The following is a 13,972-nucleotide window of genomic DNA, read 5'->3' as shown; positions in this document are numbered from 1 at the left end:
CCCCACTTTGTCTCTAACTTGACCATGGAAGTGCCTGGCAACCAGAATCTCGACTCCCGCCTTTTTGTCGGGGGTGGAGAAGAATTGTTGAGGGAATGCCCAGGACCTCATCCTGTGCCAATCTTTAGAAAGTAAGTGCGTTTTTTGAAGCAGGCAGATCGCGGCACCCGAATTCTCTAGGTATGACAGTACCGCTCGCTGCTTGATGTGGTTATTGAGGCCCTTCACATTCAATGTGAGAATTTTCAAGGTGGTATCAGCAATCTGGGCGCCAGGGAGTGATGTGTATGCGGTTCGCCCACTGCTGTCGCACTACACCTTGCGCGTGGGCCTCTGCCCCTGTCGGCACACTTTTTCCCACCCCCCTCCCCTCAGCCCCGCAACTCCCCCAACGCCTACCCCTAACTCAGCCCGCCCGTCTGCCCTCTGTCCCCAACTTCTCCCAAACGTACCAGCCACCCTCCTCCCTAACCCCAACACCCCCTGCCCGACTTCCCCCACCCTAAACCCAACATAGAGAACCCACTGTTGTATCATAGTCCCAGGACAGGTAGCCCCAAAATCAGGCCTGTGGTAAAGTTACGTGAAGGAACTTGTGGCACTGGCGACCTCTCCGGCCCCCCGTCCACTCCCCTCCCAGACCTGCATGGTTGTGATGCGATGGAAACCCCTCACCCAGTCTGGTCAGTCCGCCGTTGATGCGTCTCTGGACACCTCTTGAATGGCCAGGGCCTGTTCCTGGGCCACAGTGGCGGGGTTCGGTTTCATGGAGGTTTTGGATGAGCGTCTGCGACCAACCCTATGCCACCCATGCTGGGGTGGGCGCTGCGGTGGGCGCTGCGACAGAGCTGGCCGAGGTCCTTGCGAATTATCTGGCGAGGATGCATCCTCATGGAAGTCGATACCCAGAAGAGCGCAGGTGTCTTGTAAGGACCTCATTTGATGCAGGGACCCATTCCATTAAAATAAAATCAGTCGGAAGGGGTGGACCCAGGAGTAGGGGACTCCCTTATCGTGTAAGAACGTCGTAACAGGCTTAAAGGCTTTCCGATTATGGAGGGTGATGGCCGAGAGATCTTGATAGTGTGTCACCGGGTGTCCCTGGTATGTAAGGGGTTGCTTCTGTCACCCCTCCCGAAGGATTCTCTCCTTTAAAGGGAAGTCGGGCAGGAAAGCTAGTATATCGGGAGGGGGTGCAGGTGCGCGGCACCCCAGGCCAACTCTGTGTGCTCTGTCCATGCGGATGTTGAAATCCTTTGTTTCCCCTGGGATCTCCCGGAACATATCCTGTAAGAAACGGACGATGCTCTCCCCCTCTGCTTTGGATGGCACGCCACAGACCCTAATGTTGTTCCGTCTGGACCTGTTTTCAAGGTCCTCTGCGAGAGCCTGCAGGTCCACTTGTTGGTCAAGGAGGCGGATGAGTTCCTGCTGGAGTTGTTCCATTTCTTCGCCTCTAGAAAGTTCCGCTTCCTCTACTGCCGCCACCCGCTCGCCGAAACCATCCACATCTCGACGAAGTTCCCGGTGCTCACCGGCCATCTCCTGCTTCAACGTTTGGAAGTCTTGGCGCAATGAATTAAAGAGAGTTTCGAAAAGGATTTGGTGATGGGTACCTCCCCGTCCCCTTGGTCCGCAGGCGTTTTTGCTGGTGGGGAGGGGGGATTCTTGTCGCCTTTGGGAGGACCTTTGATTAGCATATCAGTAAGGGTGCGCCCGCCTCTTCTGCCCGAGATGGCCATCGTTGTCACCAACCTCATGGCGGCCCCGCCGGGGGTCTGCAGTCGCTCCTGTGTCCCTCGAATGTGGAGGATGATGTGGCCCGAGTCGAGGACCGGGGTTCCGCAGGCAGAAACGCGAGGGGGGAGCCGACCCAATTGCAGATTTGCCCCCCGTGCGCCTCTGGCGTGAAGCTCAGAGAGGGCCGCTAGCACGTCAGGGGGGGGAAGAGGAGCCCCCACAGGCTCTTCGAAAAAACCTCAGCCGTTCTGTCCCTGGTATGGTGCGGTGATTCGAGGAAGAGGAGTGGGGCACCAGCACTGGAAGGGATCCCGGTGGCAACTGCGGTGTGTGCTCCGTTGGGGGGGGGGGGGGCTCCAGCTCAGGGTGCGGTGCTATGTTATTTACTTGTGCCGCCCCAGCCGTCTCGTGGGTCCGTCTCCCACCTGCAGGGCCGCCGCAAGTCCCTCTCTCTCCCCCTGCAGTTGCGTGCCAAGTTCAGTCTAGGCCGTGGTCGGGCCTGCAGCGTAGGCCTCTGAGCCACGGCCTGGATTTCTGTGCTAGGCCGGTGTTGACAGCTCCCAGTGGTGTGGTCTCTCAGCACTCTCTCTACCTCCTGGTGCTGTAGGGGCCGTGTCCCCCCTCGTCCTCCGCCAGTGCTGGCAGCTGGCGGCTCCTGTTTCACCTCGGCTGGTGCTCGCCAGGGGTGGGGTAGGCCGACAGCAGGACAGTCATGTGGGCCTTCAAGCCGCGGGCTAAATTTGCGAGCCTGTCTGGACCCACGGCACCAGCCCCCAGCACCGTCAGCCGCCCTCCTCGACCCCGCTGTGAGGGCGACTACCCACCTCCGTTGTAGGGATAACCTGTGGCTGCTGATCCCGAGCGGCCCCCGGGCACTCACAGCTGGACCAGCAGTTCACCCTCGGTCAGCAGGCCCTGAGCCGGGACCTCTATTTTCGCGGCCCCTCCGGGGGGTCCCCGCAGCTGCCGCCAGTCGCTCCCAGCCTCCGCCGTTGTCTTTGCCGATGCCCCGGTCTCACTCCTGCGACACCTCCGGGACAGAAGTCGGATGACTGCCGCGAACCGTCACAGGCTCAGTCGTTCATGCAGGGCCTAGGTGCCCGCCACAGCGCCCGCACCTCACTCGGCCGCCATGTCGTGAATGCGGACTATGGATCGTAGCTCCTTCCGGTTAACATCTCCAGAGACCCCACGTAGCGCCCCAGCCGGGCACCCCTCACGGAGCTACACATTGCTTCTAAACTCACCGAACCGGGGCAAGCGGTGCGCTAAATAGGCCGGGAAAGGGGACCTGGAGCGGGAAACCTCGAAGTCCTGCTGCAGCTCAGGTCGCCATCTTGGCCACGCCCCCTCAACCCCCCTTTTTATGATTTCAGCTCTACCACTCCCTCCTCACCCCACCTATTACCACCTATCAAGCACAACTCCTACCTTTTTGTGACATTCTGAAAAAAAAATCCCCTACCCCCAATAGGAAATGCTACTTACCAAGTATGCATCTGCATAGATCGCCATCTAGTGTTGGGTTGGGATGTTTGCACTTTGTTTTTCTACGAAGAAGTCTTTCCAATCACAAGGTAGGTTACTCCTCCTTTCGGCGACAGTGCGCATGGTCATCAAATCCATTGTTAGCTGTTGCAGTAGTCTGAAATAGTGTACGTAAAACTGCTTGGCCTACGCTAGCTTGCTGTGCGGCTAATACATCCACAGAATAATGTTTTGTGAATGTGTGAGGTGTAGAACAAGTTGCAGCTTTGCATATATTATCTATGGGTATATTTCCTAGGAATGCCACAGAAACCCCCAGTTTGCGTGTAGAATGTGCTCTAGGGGGAACTGGTAGCATTCTTTTAGCCTGCGCATAGCATATTTGAATGCACTTGACTATCCACCTTGCAATACCTGATTTTGATATAGGATTGCCCTTGTGTGATGGAGCAAAAGCGACAAACAGCTGATTTGTCTCACGGAAAGGTTTTGTCCTTTCAATGTAATAAAGCAATGCTCTTTTGACATCTATGTGTGTAGTGCACGTTCTGCTACTGAATCTATCTGAGGGAAGAACACAGGCAACTCAACAGATTGATTTGATATGAAAAGCAGAAATGACTTTAGGAAGGAATTTAGGATTGGTCCGAAGAACCACTTTGTTTTGATTCATTTGTAAAAAAGGTTCTTCTATAGTTAATGCCTGAAGTTCACTCACTCTCCTGAGTGATGTAATAGCCACTAGGAAAGCAACTTTCCATGCAAGAGATTGCAGTTCACATTTGTGCAATGGCTCAAAGGGTGGACCCATTAGTCTGGTGAGAAGAATGTTGAGATTCCACACTAGAGGAGGTGGACGTCTAGGGGGAATGACTCTTGAGTCCCTCCATAAACGCTCTAATGACAGGTGCTCTAAAAAGAGAGAGATGTTGTCTATTTTAGAGATATGCAGCTATAGCAGCTAGATGTAAACATATGGACGTGTATGCTAAATTGGAACGTTGTAGATGTAATATAATGTTTTGTACCGAAGCATCAAGCGGGTTCGTGTGGTTGTTATTAAAGTAATTCACAAACCGCTTCCACTTTGCTGCATCGCAGGCTCTTGTGGTAGGACAACTAGCCTCTTTGATAATATGTATGCAGTCTGGCGGTAAATTAAGATAGGCAAACTCTAGGACTCCAGGTGCCAGACTGAGCTGACTGGGGTCTGGGTGCGTTATGTCTCTATGGCTCTGTGTGAGGACATTGAGTGTAAGACGTAGTTTCGATGAGGAACTACAGAGAGGTCCAATAGGGTTGTGAACCATGGTTGACGCGCCCATGTGGGAGCAACTAGGATTAGTGTCAAGGACGCTTGTTTGAGTTTCCGACCAACTGATGGAATGACTGGGAGAGGCGGAAAAGCATAAGCAAATATCCCTGAACAGCTGATTCATAGTGCATTGCCTTTGGACAATGGGTGTGGATACCTGGACACAAAGTTTGGGCATTTTGCGCTTAGATGCTTGGCGAACAGGTCTATGTCTGGGAAGTCCCACATCTGAATGAATGGGAGGAGAACTTGAGGATGCAGTTCCCAGACGTTGATTTGCTGTGTCTGACGACTTAGCAGATCTGCCACCCGATTGTTCACTCCTGGGAGGTATTCTGCTAGGAGATAGATTTTGTGGAGAACTGCCCATCTCCAGATGTCCTGTGCTAGGTGGGACAGTTGGAGGGAGTGTGTCCCCCCTGTTTTTGAATGTAGTACATGGCTGTCATGTTGTCTGTACGAATTGGTACAATCGTGCGTACAAGTTGAATATGAAATGCTTTCAACGCCAGAAAAATCAATGGTAGTTTTAGATGATTTATATGAAGCTGTTTTTGTTGGGAGCCCCACATGCCTTGGATTTTGTGGGTTTGGAGATGCGCTCCCCAACCGGTCAGTGAGAAGTCTGCCGTTAGTACTATCTGTGGAACCGGATAGCTGCAGGGGCGCCCTTCTAAAAGGTGTTGTGTGTTCCACCACTGCAGAGAGCGATGGGTGCAACCGTCTACCAACACTAGATCAGATAACTGCCCTTAAGCCTGGTTCCACTGACGTACTAAGCATTCCTGTAAGGGATGCATCTGAAGTCTTGCGTAGGGAACTATAAAAATGCAAGACGCCATCATTCCCAGTAATTGCTTGAACACTCTAGCTGGTAGGAAGTATTGAGGCTGGAACTGAGACATTAGGTTTTGAATATTTCCGATTCTGGCCGAAGTTGGGTATGCTAGAGCTCTTTGTTTGTCTTTAGTAGCTCCTATATAGTCTTAAGACATGGATGGTTGGTGATGGGATTTGGTCTGATTTACTGAAAATCCCAGTTGGTGAAGGAGTTGCACAGATTTCTGTGAGTGGCGCAGACAGCTTTTATGCGAGCTGGCCGTTATGAGCCAGTTGTCTAAGTATGGGAAGACATGAACCTGTTGTCTTCTCAGGTGGGCTGCGACTACTGCCAAACATTTTGTGAAAACCCTGGGAGCGGTTGTCACTCCAAAAATGTGGTGCAGCAGCCAGGGCAGCTGCCTTCGGAGCACAGGGTTCACGGTTCGAAACCCCGACGGCAGCTCAGCACAGCCCCATGTGACTCTGGGCTATAGCTCACTTAATTTCCACGATGGCCCCCAGCGCCTTGAGACCCGTAAGGGTGAGTAGTTTGCGCTTTACAAATACGGATTTATTTATTTAATTGATAATGTTGGCCTGCTACCACAAACCTGCGGTATTTGCGCTGCGCAGGGTGTATTGGAATATGAGAATAAACATCCTTTAAATCCAGAGTGGATAGAAAATCGCCTTGCTCCTTGGACGTTACCTACCCAGTCGGTCTTTAGCCAGACTTCCTTTTGTCTCTCCTGTCGTCTCTTCCCGCATCCTCCCTCTATTTATGTCTCTCCTTCTCTCCTCTCTCAATGTATTGAGACTAAACTATTTTGTCTGATGCTCGAGGGAGCGACCTGGTTTAGCTATAGGGGAGATGGGCCGTGGACTCCCTCCTTGGTCGTCACCTACCCAGTCGGCCTTTAGACAGATTTCATTTCGTCTCTCCTTGTGGTCTCTTCCCCTATCCTCCCTTTCTCACCTTCCCTGTCCCCTCCCCTCTACGCTCCATTTATTTTGCCCTTCATGTTCTTTAAATGTTCCCATTGAGACCTAGCTATTTGGCCAAAGCCGGGTGGAGCTACCTGATAGCTATAGAGGAGATGGGGTTTGGGACTTCCCCCTCGACCGTCACCTACTCAGCCGGACTTTGGGCAGACTTTCCTTCGTCTTTCTGCCGTATCTCCCTCCCACCCCTTTACCCTTACCCCATTCCCCTCTACACTTCACTTGTCTCGTTTTCTATGGTCTTGTAATTGTTTGTCTAGCAACTGATGTAAATTGGAACTGATGTAATCTTGTAATTTTGTGGAACCTCATGTAAAGCGCTCTGATACCTCCTGGTCTAGCCAGCGCTATATGAAACTCTTAATAATAAAAAAAAATTACCATACCACTTGTAAGCTTCAGGCAATAACCAGATTAGATAATTTGTAGAATCCATTTGTCGGATGTAATCTTATTCCAAATGGGTAGAAACTGTGAAAGGCATCCCCTGACAGGAGTGGAATGATCGGGGTATGGGAAATAAGTCACTGCTTGTTGTTTGCAGGGGAGGTTTGTGTTGAATTGCCTCTACCCCTTCCCTTGCCGTTGTTTCCTCTATATCCTCCTCTAAAATAAACTCCTGAAGAGGGCGATTGATTGTTCCCCTTGGAGGAGGAGGGATTCTTTGTAGATAGTTTTAGAACCGCCCCTATAGAATAAGCGACAAAAGGAACCCCTGTTAGAAAGTTATTGCAAGGCACCCATGGATTTAGCAACTTTGGTATCTTTTTTCATATTTTCTAGTAATAAATCTACAGCTGGGCCAAAAAGTTGTTCTTTATCAAAAGGTTGATTAAGAATAGAAGCTTGTATTTCAGGCTTGAATCCTGAAATCCTTAACCAAGCATGTCTACAAAGTAATACACTAGTGTTTACTGCCCGTGCTGCTGCCTGATCTAATGCACACCGGATAGAAGTATTAGTTATTAGTTTGCCTTCTTGAATAAGGTCACTGGCTTTAGTCTTATGCTCATCCGGAAGGAATTCAATGAGCTTTTTGACTTTGTCATAATGAGCTCTATCATACCTTGCCCACAATGATTGGGCATTGGCAATGCACAGATTATTAGCTGCTTGTGAGGCTATCCTTTTTCCCGAAGCATCTAAAAATGTGCATTCCTTATCAGGAGGGGCATCTCCTGTTTGTGAGTTCTCTCTTACGAGCATTGGAAACGACCAGTGAGTCTAAGGTTAACTGACCTTTGATATACATTAGGTGCAGCTTTATATTTTTTCTCTACCCTGGGAGTGATGATCCTAGCTCTTACAGGGTCTTTAAAGATATCTTCAGTGGGTCTGAGCATTGCCTTTAGCATTGGTAATGTTTGTGTAGCCCTTTGAGATGAACTCAGTGTCTCTAACAAAAAATCCTCTTCTAAACTCTCCTTATGACGCTCTACTCCATGATATTGTGCACCCCTACTAAGGAGCTCAATGTACCTAGAGGCAAAGGCCTGGATGGATCATTATCTTGAGGGACATTATTATTATCCCATGGTTTGGGGTCCTGTATTTCCTCCTGCGGTACATAGTAATCTATATCCCCATCCCCTGTATTCTGTGGGTCAGGTGATGTTGGTGTAGGGGAATGTGTAGGTGTAATAAGCAATTCTTCATGAATAGGTGAAGATGGTACACTATAAGGAGGAGAAGGGTTAGTGGGCAAATTGTTCTTTAAAGGAATGTGGTAGCCCTCTGGTAGGCCCATTTTCCTCTTTTTCAGGAAGTGTGGCGTGAATATGACCAGTTTCGGGATGAATCACAATTTCCTTCTGTTTCGGTTACAGTAGATTTTCGATCCGAGGCTCTTTATTTGCCGTACTTTCTTTAGATGCCGGTTTTGGGGTTGAAAGTTTTGGCTCCGAACATTTCAGTATATGCAACGGTGGCAGGGAAACCAGAAGGTGTTTCGCTTTTAGCGCCAAAGGTTTCGGGTCGGCACCGGTGTGGAGACGGCTAGAGCCCAAAGGCTGTTTATGTTTCGGCGCCGAGCCCGAAGGCGTGGTGCTCAAAACCTTTTCTCGGTGCCGACTTTGGCCAGAAAGCAGAGGAGGGACCAGAGCCTTTTTCTTATAAAGGAGATGGTAGGGGAACAAAGTCTCTTTACTCACGATCCGTTGTCCCGGTGTCAAGTCTTTGGCGTCGGCGTCAGATACGGAGACTTGCTCCTCCTCCATTTCGGCTTCTGTGCTTGTCATTCTTAGTGTTCGGACTGTTCTTTGGGGAGGTCCGGCGCAGGGCCGCTTTGTTGGTACATTTCGTGACATCGAGCCAGACGATCACGTTTAGTTTTCTTTGGACCGAAACGACCGACACACGTCGCAGTCTTTCTCTTCGTGTTCCGAGGATAGGCAAAGGTTGCACACTTCATGCAAGTTGGTGTGCGGGAACTTAGCGCGCCACCCTGGGCATAACTTGAATGGAGTCCATTCCATCAGCTGCTACCGATCCCGGCGCGGGTAGGCCCAAAGGACCTTCACGAATGTTCCAATCAAAGGTTTTCGAGAGCAAACGATACGCGGAGCATGGGAAACGCGATCGATAACAATACCGTCAAGGGTAAAGTATTGTGCGTTGAAGGGGGCCAGAAGAAACGGTGCAAACCGGAGCGGACAATTCACATCTGAACCAGATGGTGGAAAAAAACAATCTGACAATGGAGTCGATGCTCATGCGCACTATCGCCGAAAGGAGGAGTCCCCTACCTCGTGACTGGAAATACTTCTTCGAAGAAAAACAAAGTGCAAACATACAGACCCAACACTAGATGGTGATCTATGCAAAAGCATATGATCTACAGCTCAAATGCCTCGAACACATAATTCCACCACCAAAGGCCTCGTACCTCACGATGCACAATATTACTCAAATTAACTTCAAAGTTAGTCAATCTAGTACAAAATATGAATGGGGGTGGGGGTTGTCGCCGAAGGTGCCAAGTCTGGATCTCGCACAGGCTAGGCAATATATCTGACTAGCTTCCATATGTGGATCAGCAATCAATTGCAATCACTTACTGTTCACTACCCTTAACTGTAAGGGCAACCATGGACAGGGAATCTGCTTTTTGTTTCCGGATGTTTTAAGCTCCCATCCTAATAAACGTGTGGGTGATAACCACCCTCTGGCCCACCAATTTGTCCAGGAAATATGCTACAGTCCTCTGCCCCCTCTTTCTCCCCTCCCAGCACTCAATATTTCAGAAACTTTGCTTTGGTGAAGTGCCTCTTTCTGGCAATTATGGTTGGTGTGCAGTAGGTGAGCCTTCAGCTCCTGCATGCCATCTTCTTGAATGATGATCCTGGTGCTGTCTCCCGAGTTCTGACCCAGGGGTCACTCATGTAGGGTGGATAGCTGCCCGCACCACCCTGATGTCCTGGCTTGGACAAGACTCTTCTACATAAACCTGACTGCCGAATTTCGTACAGGGAAAACCATCTCTTAGAGACATATGGAGGAGAATGAATAGGACAAGAACTACACGAAAACAACCAAACACCTCCTCAACTTAACTCGCCCGCCTTCAAACCAGCCAAACCCACAATTCCTAGAAAGAAATATCTGTCATCCCAATAGTAAAAAGATGGGGGACGGCCTCTTTTGAACTTTAACAACCCCATTTAAATGCCTCGTGTCAGACAGCAACAAATGTTTCTGGATGTCATTTACTAGACACCATTGGTTGTCAATCCTTTTCAATCTTTCCTCTCATATCCTTCTTAACACTGGTCACTCCTAAAGCAGTTCAGCACAAAGACTTTAATCAATGCATTTAATACACCCCATTCCTTCTCCATAACCCTTACTCTTCAATTGGCATTAATTCTGGGCTCATGATGTTTAGCCATCTAATTGCCACACCACTCTGCCTTGATAAAGAAACACAGGTGAAGCTTTTCAAGAAAATTTTCCACCCTTGAGGTCTGCAGAACATCAGACCAGAAAAAACGTCATCCCTTTACATTAAAATGAATTTCACTGCTATTAAACCCCATGGTGCTCATGTCGCACAGGTGCGGCTATACAGAGGGATGCACAATTCTTCTTTGCTGGAGGTGAGTTGAGTATTTCCAGTTTGTTCTGGCTCCTTTCCATGGGTGTTTCATATGTTCCAGTTTGATAATAACTTTATCACTTGCTTCCTTTGCCAGTGTGGTCCTGGTTCAGTACCTCGTCTGATAAGCTCATGTCCCGTATTAATCAGAACACCATCTCAGAAGTATTTAGAGCAGTGATTCTCAAACATCTGATTTATGTGGACACCCCCGCCCCTTAATCATTAATATAATCAGGGGACCCAAAATGAATTATTGGATCCTAGGGCACCCACCAAGTCAATAGTGGAAGCCGGGGCCCCATCAAACTTTTCCGATGATTTGAAAAGCAAAACATTACAGAAACAATATAGAAACAAACATTTATCCAACAAATACATAAATGATTAAATGTTTTATTTAATTCCTAATCCAATAAAAAAATAATTCAGAATTTTAATGAGAAGGTTGAAGCTTTTCTAAATTCAATTTAGGACTTTCATCATCCATACTCTATACACTGTTTGATGCACGTGCACTGTTACCACGAATACATCAGAGGATACTAATTTAATTTTTAGCCTCCTATTTCAAAATCCTTCCCATTTAAAGAATATTTAAAAAATGTCAACTTAAAATGTTGCTTCTTCATTTATATACACTGTCAGAACCCTGTTTAGTGGGCCAAGGGGCAAGCCTAATCCAACCATAAGCCCAACCATGGGGGTTGAGGTTTTATTTACTCCTCATGTCCTGGTGCCCAACCTATTATGGGTTCTGAGCAACCGAGCACACCTCGAGCACTTGATTCTCCATTGTAGAGCAGGTCAAGCAGTCCAAGGATTTTCGGGTGGTGGTTAAACAGGGGGTGTGACAGGCTCACGACGCAAAATACATTCAGCAGCAAATGATAGTTCAGTCAAATACTTGCTTTTGGAAAAAAAGCTGTATTCATGTACCAACACAAAGAAAAATATGGAATTCACAAACCATACACACAGAGCTCCCCGAGGTCAGGGCTTACATGTTTTAACTGGCTGGATCCTGAGTCCCACTCCTCTCTTGCTAGCAGTAGTTATTCCCCATTCACTATAGGAAACATTCTGGATAAGCTACACTATTCCGAGCCTCAGGAATCCCACTCTGACTCTTAATAAAGTCACAAGTGTTCCAGCTCTGAAGCGCTATGTGGCAAGCAAGTTTCCCTAGGTTCTTAGGAGGGAAAAAGAGGGCTCTGCTCTTGCGCGTCTCACTTCGCAAATGGAGTTCAGGTCTAGTAAGAACTTGATCTTCCCTACTCTCTCTTTCCCCCACCCCGAGTATGAACAGAAGAAGGGGTATGTTGTCGTCCTTAAGTTACGGGGTCCATGTGTGCCCATCGGTTTAAAGGCTTATAACTTGATCTTCACTGGTGACGCTGAACTGCTATTAGGTTTGAGCATCATAGTCCCTATGGAATTCCTAATATCAGATGACTGAGATAGTGCGCTTCCCTAATATTAAGAGTTAAAAAAAATAGAGTTGTGTGCACGCAGGGGGAAATACAATTACCCACTAGGACAGTGAATAGTATTATTGATAGCAATTTATAAATGTAAATATTCTGAAAGTAGAAAAAAGCTGATCGGACTATTTAAGCAGTTGGAAAACAGGATTTGATCAGCTTTAAGTAAATGTAAGCATACAAAAAATTTGTGAAGAGAAGTGAAGCAATGTGCCTAGAAATTATACATACCAAATAAAAACGGTTCTTTTTGAAAGCTGTGCAGACAATTGTTGGGTCAGCTTGGACACTCATAAGAACAGGATTATCAGATGCCTTCATCTCCACAGTGGCAGCAGCTCGATGCTTTCTGGCTACACCTTGGAACATGGCAATTTGTAATATTCTGACATTTTCTTGTTTTCCAAGGATACGGACACACCTACACAAAAAAGAAAAGAAAGCTTACATGAAAAACAATCATATCTTCCAATAAATGCTTTCTTGCTCCCTTTTGAAAACATCGGCGTCAATGTAGACAATCAAAATTATTGAAACCAGCCTTTGCATTTTGATTAACATTATTCCAAAGATTTTGAACTTAAAACGTACTTTTAGGTCGCTGCCTACCAGATAGCACCACTGTCTGCTTTGCTAAATACATTTTTTGGAACATTCAGAAAGTTGACCTTGTTTACTGTATTCTTCCATCAACTCGCTTTCTGTAAACAGGTCTCTAAATTTTGTTCTGATCGGGTCACGTTTGATGGGCAGGCATAGGTCAAATGCCAAGCTGTGTCTTCAGAGACAGCTTGGTGTTTACTTTGCTTTTGCTGACTTCAAAGTGAGAGCGTTTTTTGGAAAGATGAATGCAGATTACCCTCTCCATGGAGCCTGCTCGTGCCCCTCCTATGCTCCAGTTTACAAGGCTGTAACAAAACCCTTTAATAGCACATCATGTAACATTCTGATGACAGATTTTTATTTTAGCTAGATAGGTAAGCAGGTTTCTGCTTTTAACACGGAGATCCGTTAGCCACTTGTAGTTGATACATTGTAATCATTCTAATACAGCACAGTGAGCTATGAAGAACTTATGTCTCCTATGATTTGTAGCCCTTACTATTTTATGCAACAATCATCTTGTACATTGATTTCATTTCATCGTTATTTCGGCACAACTTGGTCAGAAAAGATTTGCGAAACAACAATACATTTATAAAAATACATATCCTACACCATTTTGGTACAGAACGAACAAATATAATTATGAAAACCGTGCAAAAAAAGATGGATAATTTTGTTAAAAGGAATAATACTAAGCATAAATAAACATTTAGACGGGGAGCTGGGAAAATAAAAATCGTACATATACAGTAAATTGCGAACAATTCGGGTTACAATGTGAATGGGAGCATTAAGATTTCCCTTATAGTTTTAAGCCTTTCTCCCTACATAATACATAATAGGTAAAGAGCAGAAATCTACTGACACTGAATACTATAGTTCTGGCTGTATCAGATTTGATAATTCTCAGTGCCTCCTTACATGATCTTATACCCAGAAGGTTGCATAATGGTTTAATCCACTTTCTTCTGGCCGTCACATAGGCCGAACAGAAGAAAAGGATATGCTGGTCGTCTTCCTTGTAGTTTCCCTGGCACATGGTGCAGATTTCGCTGGTCATTTGATCATCTTTGCCCCTCCTAGACCAACATGCCAAGGTTGAGTTGGTCACGAGGTTACCATTCCTTAGTTTCATAAATAATGTTTTGGCTAGAGGGGGCTCGACTTTATCAAGGAAGTTCTCAAAGCTAGGCTCGTCCTTAAAGGTCAGAAAGTTGTTTGTTAGCGTTCCGCCTCTATTTCCATTAGTCGTTAAACTTTTAACAAAGCCCCAAAAAGCGATCTTCACCAGATTTTTCGAGTTATGCGGTAAGGATTCAGGATTGTCCCAGAACTGGGACAAGCCAATTTGAGAACCATAGCCGAACATGTTTTAACCATATGTTGGTCTTTAATACGTCAAGACACATTATCTCTTTTAAC

General features: G+C 47.1%; 1 protein-coding gene across 1 annotated transcript in view; it reads right to left on the bottom strand.

The window, feature by feature from the left end:
- Nucleotides 1-13,972, bottom strand: part of PPWD1 (peptidylprolyl isomerase domain and WD repeat containing 1) — a 387,705-nt gene that overhangs the window by 90,148 nt on the left and 283,585 nt on the right. The window contains exon 7 of the mRNA XM_078675153.1: nucleotides 12,176-12,365. Coding sequence (XP_078531279.1) covers nucleotides 12,176-12,365 — 190 coding nt within the window. The remainder of the gene's footprint in view (nucleotides 1-12,175; nucleotides 12,366-13,972) is intronic.

The sequence above is a fragment of the Lissotriton helveticus genome, chromosome 2_1 (genome assembly GCF_964261635.1).
Source record: "Lissotriton helveticus chromosome 2_1, aLisHel1.1, whole genome shotgun sequence".
Taxonomy (NCBI): domain Eukaryota; kingdom Metazoa; phylum Chordata; class Amphibia; order Caudata; family Salamandridae; genus Lissotriton; species Lissotriton helveticus.
The sequence above is the reverse complement of the archived record's forward strand: the minus strand, read 5'-3'. Positions and strand labels throughout refer to the sequence as shown.